General features: G+C 36.5%; 1 protein-coding gene across 1 annotated transcript; it reads left to right on the top strand.

Moving 5' to 3' along the window:
- The first annotated feature begins 3076 nt into the window (after window positions 1–3076).
- On the top strand, window positions 3077–6748 carry LOC100476857 (olfactory receptor 5D13). The gene is made up of 2 exons (XM_034644811.1): window positions 3077–3160; window positions 5786–6748. The coding sequence occupies exons 1-2, from the start codon at window positions 3077–3079 to the stop codon at window positions 6746–6748; spliced, it is 1047 nt and encodes a 348-aa protein (XP_034500702.1).
- The last annotated feature ends 713 nt before the right edge of the window (window positions 6749–7461 follow it).

Below are 7461 nucleotides of genomic sequence, written 5' to 3' on the forward strand. Positions count from 1 at the left end.
TGCTGTGCATACTGTCGCCTTCCTTTCCAGTGACATCTGTCATGCTTTCTCATTGCATCCACTATGTACCTAGCACTGTAAGGGACAATTTAAAAACTATAAAATTATAAAATATGGGCCTTATCTTCAAAATTGTTCTTCTTCTGAGAATTATTCTGAGGAATGATACATACTATCAATGATATATGACAACATACAATTCTTATTGTTACAAGTCACAATCTGGAAGCAGCCTAGGTCTCTCTATCACTATGCAGAGGACATCTGCTTACTGATCTGGAAATAATTTGAAATTTACACAATCAAGAAATACATTTCTATTGCATAAATATATCCCACACATCAAATCTGATTTATTATTATTTTTTTTATAAATAAAATTTTAGGGCTGTTTGGCTGGCTCAGTCAGTAAAGCATGGGACTCTGTATCTTGGGTTGTGAGTTTGAGCCCTGAGTTGGGTGTAGAGATTACTTAAAAATAAAATCTAAAATAAATAAAATTTTATTGATACAGAACCGTGCCTATTGAGTTATGCATTGCCTATGGCTGCATCCATGCCGCAATGCTGAAGAGTGGAAGTTGGGACTATATGGCCCACAAAGCCTAAATTATTAACTGTTTGGCTCTTTACAGAAAAAGTTTGCTGACACCTGTTCTGTCACATCAAGTCACTGAGATTGAGATGTTTGTATGTTAAGACACGGCAGCATCTGAAATAATAGATATATTATTCTTTCCATAAACCCAGATTATAAAATGAAAAATAGAGTAATAGCATTTTTTCAGTTTTAATAATAAATGTAAACATTGAAAAGTACTGTGGTCCCATTTGGAAGAGTGATGCAAACTGTTAGTACCTTAAGAAAATCAGCGGTTTTCATAGAAAATAAAGTTCACAATATAATGTTAAATTTTTAAAAGGAAATAAACAATATAACTATATAATATGATACTTATTGTATAAATTTTATATCCAGATACACACTGATAAATATATAACCTTATGGAGAGGGAAATCCACAAATACAACAAAGATTAAGAGCATTTGTCTCTGGATTGTTGCACAGAAGCTGACTTTTTTGGTACATTTCTGTATTTTACAGGTATTTCAAAACATATTGTCTGGTTCAACATCTTTAAAAGACCGATGGAGGGGCACCAGGGTGATTCAGTCGTTAAGCATCTTGATCTCAGGGTTGTGAGTTCAAGCCCCGTGTTGGGCTCCATGCTGAGTGTGGAACATACTTAAAATAAATAAATAAATAAATAATAAACAAATGACCAATGGATTAAAGTTTATGACGAAATGACTCCCCAGTCTTCAGAAGAAATCATATATGACCAAAATGTCACATGGGACATTACTTCATCTAATTGCCATGTTTGTGCCATCCAAGGCAGTATTAGTGATATTCTCAAGGGTTAACATCCCTAAGGTCTTGGTGGCATATATGTAGGATACGTTTGGTGTTAGGGTTTAGCTTTTTGGTCTCCCTTTCTCTGTCATCTCTGAGTTTATTTTTAATAGATTAGAGTGAAAAAATAATTTCCCTGAAATATTCATTACAATGTCCTGAAGACTTCTTTTACTATATTTTCAGGTTTGTTACTATTTTTTTTTTAAGTTGAATTCTCAGCAGAAAGGTTCCTGGAATCTTTTTCAGTAAATGAATAAGCCAAATTATTCTGCACGCAGGTGAGTTGATTCATTCCTATTTCCTTTTACTTTAGAAAGAAAGTAATGTGTGCCAATAATCTTTGCAGGAGACAAACACGTGCAAATCTAACTGTCCTGAGACTTAGCTCAGATAAGTAGAAATACTCAGTTCTTTATCTTTAACCACATTTATTATTATTTACTATCCTTAATCCCTAGGAAGTATTTTTAGTTTTTCTGGATCATGATATTATCTGTCTTTATAAACACAAATTTTAGTAACAATAAGAATTGTATGTTGTCATATATCATTGATAGTATGTATCATTCCTCAGAATAATTCTCAGAAGAAGAACAATTTTGAAGATAAGGCCCATATTTTATAATTTTATAGTTTTTAAATTGTCCCTTACAGTGCTAGGTACATAGTGGATGCAATGAGAAAGCATGACAGATGTCACTGGAAAGGAAGGCGACAGTATGCACAGCACATTGAGCTGTCCGTCAGCCAAACATGGTGGACACCTCCCAGAGCTAACTAACTGTGAACTTTAACCCCAAGTCTGTTGGTATAAATACAGAGTGTGGGAGGTGGAGTGGAAAGTTACATGTGTGGAAAAGAGATGTGGGGTGTGAATGAGCTAAATATACATCAGAAATTACATTTTTTAAAAGATTTTATTTATTTATTTGACAGAGATAGAGACAGCCAGCGAGAGAGGGAACACAAGCAGGGGGAGTGGGAGAGGAAGAAGCAGGCTCATAGCGGAGGAGCCTGATGTGGGGCTCGATCCCATAATGCCGGGATCACGCCCTGAGCTGAAGGCAGACGCTTAACCTGTGCCACCCAGGCGCCCCAGAAATTACATTTCTCTTTATCTTTTTATTTTTTTTTTTGAGTAGAGTTGACACACAATGTTACCTTGATTTAGTGCGAGGTGTACAACAGAGTCAATGTCTCTGTATGTTATGCTGCACTCACCACAAGCGTAGCTACCCCCTATCAACCATACGGTACTATCACAATATCATCCACGGATGGAGTTATGCTAAGTGAAATAAGTCAGACTGAGAAAGACAAATACCATATGATGTCATTCATACATGGAATCCAAAAAACAAAGCGAACGAGTAAACAAACAAAAAGTAAAATCAGACCTATAAACACAGAGAACAAACTGATGGTTGCCAAAGTGAAGGGCTGGGGGTTATGACAAAATAGGTGAGGGGAGTGGGAGATACAGACTTCCAGGTATATTTATATTTGATGGTGATGATTTCCCCCTCAATCTTGAGCTGCTCAGACTTTCTTGCCACAGCCATATGGAACTAATACAGATTTTGGAAGAAGTATGTTCAGTTACAGAATTTGTATTTAACAAGTTTTATATTAAATTGAAAAATATTTTCAGGACATGATGATAAATGTGGTGGAAGATGAAGTCACAAGTATCAAAGAACTCTTAAAAGAGCAATTGGAGAAGAAAAAGTACAGGGGTGTGGTAATGATATCTTTATATATATATGTTTTCCTGTGTACTCGTAAGTCCTATATATGGTCCTGGAGGGTAAAATCATAGCAACTGAGTGAAAACCACAGAGACTTTAATTTCAGTTCATAAGACATAGAATTTTCACAGAATTCTATGTGGAATGGTCTTCCCTTCTATGCTTTGTGCTATTTTAGATTTCAGGAAGTAGTCAGGAAGTGACTCTGAGAATAACTAATTGCATTGACAGAAAAAAGTGATTCAGTCATTTTGGAGGAATATGGGGCAATTTAAGAAAAGAATCTAATGCTTCCTTTCTTCCCCCGAATGTCCTCATTTTATGCTAATTAAGAAAGTTTAAGTCCCTTGGAGCTTCGCTATTTCTACTTGTTTTGTAGGACTCAAGATGTGTCTCAGTGCATTCTGTGCGAAGCTGACTTAATAGGCAAGCCTAAGTTCTTCAGCATTATTATAAGCTTTTACCTCAATTCGTGTATATTATATGCCAAGAGTTTACTCATTCACATACTCGTATTTTATTAATTCAGTAAATGTTATTGACTACTCACTCTTGTTTTAATGTCCCAAATTTGCTTTCACAAATTTTATTTTGCAGTGGAACAGATGATGATAAAATGGTAAATGATTTAAAAAGAAGCATAATACAATTATGTTACAGATGTGGATGATATTGGTATTTTTGAGGGCTTACACTTTTTGTTAATGGTATAAAGGGTATGACCATGGCCATGAGTAAAGGATCAAGTGGGGGTAAAATTATTGTAAGAAATTAAGAGAATAGGGTATAAGAAGGATTACCTTTATGTGTATGAAACCAGCTCAATGCCAAAAAGAAAAAAAAAAATCCCTAACCAAGTAACAACCACCCCGTACACTTGAGGAAGCCGTGACCCATCTTTGGAGGTTTTGTGGTAGACTAAGTTTGATGACATTGTGGTAGAAAGATCTCCAGCATAATAAAAAATAGTCTGTACATGTTATAAGTAAGTTTATTTCTTCACACATTTCACCAAATACCTGATATTGCAATATACCCAGAAAGGGTAATAGATTTTTATGATTCTCCATAATTAGGTAAATGTGGCTGATCGAGTATGTTATTCATCTGCAAGACATAGCTAAAATATGGGGAAAGAAATGTGTGACTGCATATAAGTTCCCTGGAAAGGGAATTCAAAAATAAATGCAGCTTCAAGAGTAAACACAAATGTAACTTGGTCATTTCTCTGGGTCATTAATTATCTTTTGAATTCTAAGTTTTCATATTTAAACAGGTTAGGCAGGGAAGAGATTGTAGAAACTTATGATGTATTTCCTCCAAGACAAGTATTTTAAGTGAACTTTGATTCATGAAAAAGCTAGACGGGTCCTTCTCATAAAGCCAGCTGTCTATGAGGATCCTGAGTCTGATCATTTGAAATATATCAAAGACAATTCTGTTTTTGTTCTTTCACTCCTGACTGCCTTCTTTTATTATTCTATTTGCACAAATTTCACATTCACCTTGTAATGGTGAAATTAGTAAATTCTAGCTATTTTTTTTTAGTTTTTATTTAAATTCCAGCTAGCTAACATACAGTGTAATATTAGTTTGAGGTGTACTATTTAGTGATTCAACACTTACATACCACACCCGGTTCTCATCACAACTCTTCTTAATCCCCATCAACTATTTAACTCATCCTCCCACCCACCTCCCCTCTGGTGACCATCAGTTTGTTCTCTACCATTAGGAGTCTGTTTCTTGGTTTGCCTCTATCTTTTTTCCCCGTTACGATCATTTGTTCTGTTTCTTAAATTCCACATATGAGTGAAATCATATGGTATTTGTCCTTCTCGGACTGATGTCACTTAGCATAATACTTTGTAGCTCCATCCATGTTGTTGCAAAGGGCAAGATTTCATTCTTTTTTTATGGCCAAGTAATATTTCATTGTATATACATCGACCACATTTTCTTTATCCATTCATCAGCCAATGGACATTTAGGCTCCTTCCATAATTTGGTTATTGTTAATAATGTTGCTCTAAACATGAGGGTGAATGAATCCCTTCAAAATTAGTAATTTTGTATCCTTTGAGTAAATGCCTAGTAGTGCAATGTCTGGATCAGAGGGTGGTTCTATTTTTAACTCTTTGAGGAACTTCCATATTGTTTTCCAGAGTGGCTATACCAGTTTGCACTCCTACCAACAATGTAAGAGTGTTCCCCTTTCTCTGCATCCCTGCCAACACCCTTTTCCTGTGCTGTTAATCTTAGCCATTCTGATTGGTGTGAAGTGATATCTCACTGTAGTTTTGATTTGTATTTCCCTGACCATCAGTGATTGTCGAGGATTTTTCATGTGTCTGTTGGTCACCTGTATGTATTCTTTGGAAAAATGTCTATGTCTTCTGCCTTTTTTTGAATTAGATTGTTTTTTGGGTGGTGAGTTTTATAAGTTCTTTTATATTTTGGATACTAACCCTTTATCCAATATCATCTCCAGCTTTAAAAATAAAGGTTAATATCAAGTATTTTTTACAATACTATTTATGGGTAATCACTAAGTTTCTCACCATTTCCTCACTGTAACCTGTCTTATCCAGATTTTCCTTCACATTTCTCTGAATCAGGTTTCTTGTTTTGTCCACAGGAACCAAGAAAACCAGAGTGCTGAAGCCACTTTCATTCTCTTGGGCTTCTCAGAATACCCACAACTCCAGATGCCGCTTTTCCTGATATTCCTGACAATCTACACAGTCACGGTGCTGGGAAATCTGGGCATGATCGTGATCACCAAGGTCAATCCTAAACTCCACACCCCCATGTACTACTTCCTCAGCCATCTGTCCTTTGTTGATTTCTGTTACTCTACAACAGTTACACCCAAACTATTAGAAAACTTAGTTGTGGAAGACAGAACCGTCTCTTTCACAGCATGCATCATGCAATTCTTCTCTGCATGCATATTCGTGGTGACAGAAACATTCATGTTGGCAGTGATGGCCTATGACAGATTTGTGGCTATTTGTAACCCTCTTCTCTACATGGTTGTCATGTCTCAGAAGCTTTGTTCCTTGTTGGTGGGTGCATCGTACTCCTGGGGTATAGTCTGTTCTCTGACTCTTACCTACTTTCTATTGAAATTATCCTTCCGAGGAAATAGTATCATAAATAACTTTGTCTGTGAGCATGCCGCCATCATCTCTGTGTCCCGCTCTGACCCCTACATCAGCCAGAAGATCATTTTAGTCTCTGCCACATTCAATGAAGTAAGCAGCTTGATGATCATTCTTACCTCCTATGTTTTCATTTTTATCACTGTCATGAAGATGCCTTCAACGGGGGGACGTCACAAAGCCTTCTCCACGTGTACCTCCCACCTGACCGCTATTACAATCTTCCATGGGACCATCCTCTTCCTCTATTGTGTTCCTGACACCAAAAGTTCATGGCTCATGGTCAAGGTGGCTTCTGTGTTTTACACCGTGGTCATCCCCATGCTGAACCCACTGATCTACAGCTTCAGGAACAAAGACGTGAAGGAGACAGTCAAGAAGTTAAACAGCGTTGAATTGTTCTGTGATAAAATGTAAAGCCACAAATGCTCATTAGTTCTTTTTGTGAGTACGTAAGAGTTGTTCAGTAATAGTATCACACAGAAGTCTATGATAACCCTTCAATTGACGGTCCACTATCTGTTCACGCTAATGTTTAGTAAAATAACTTTAAAATTACATATATTAGGGATAAAAGATCAGACTACTTAAACCAAGTTTTTGGTTCATAAATTGGAATACAAAGGTTTCTGCATCAATATACGTGACCACATAATTGCTCAGGCCAAATTTCAGTTCGGTTTAAGTCACTTGAAGTACGAGATTTTTGAGATGGTTAGAAGGGTTACGGCTTATCCCAAGGGAGTTTCCTTCTTCTTATAAAAGCAGAACATTAAAAGCTGTTCAACATAAAATCTAAATTTCTTTTTTTAAAGATTTTATTTATTTGGGAGACAGGGTCAGAGAGAGAGGGAACACAAGCAAGGTGAATGGGAGAGGGAGAAGCAGGCTCCCCACTGAGCAGGGAACCCGACACGGGACTCAATCCCAGGACCCTGGGATCATGACCTGAGCCGAAGGCAGATGCTTAAAAACTGAGCCACCCAGGTACCCCATAAAATCTAAATTTCTAAAAACAGAAATCATATGTTATTTCACAAGAACCATCTTGTATTGGAAGATTCCCAGAAATGCAAACATAAATAAGAAATATAGCTCCCTTAAAAGATCCATAATACAATGTAAATTAT

This window comes from Ailuropoda melanoleuca, chromosome 16 (assembly GCF_002007445.2).
Source record: "Ailuropoda melanoleuca isolate Jingjing chromosome 16, ASM200744v2, whole genome shotgun sequence".
Taxonomy (NCBI): domain Eukaryota; kingdom Metazoa; phylum Chordata; class Mammalia; order Carnivora; family Ursidae; genus Ailuropoda; species Ailuropoda melanoleuca.

Excerpts from the sequence above, each read along its gene's own strand:
- LOC100476857 (XM_034644811.1), top strand. The coding sequence starts at position 3,077 with ATGATAAATGTGGTGGAAGATGAAGTCACAAGTATCAAAGAACTCTTA. Across the intron at positions 3,161-5,785 it reads AGAAAAAGTACAGGGGTGTG|GTTTCTTGTTTTGTCCACAG; the intron begins GTAATGATATCT and ends TCTCTGAATCAG.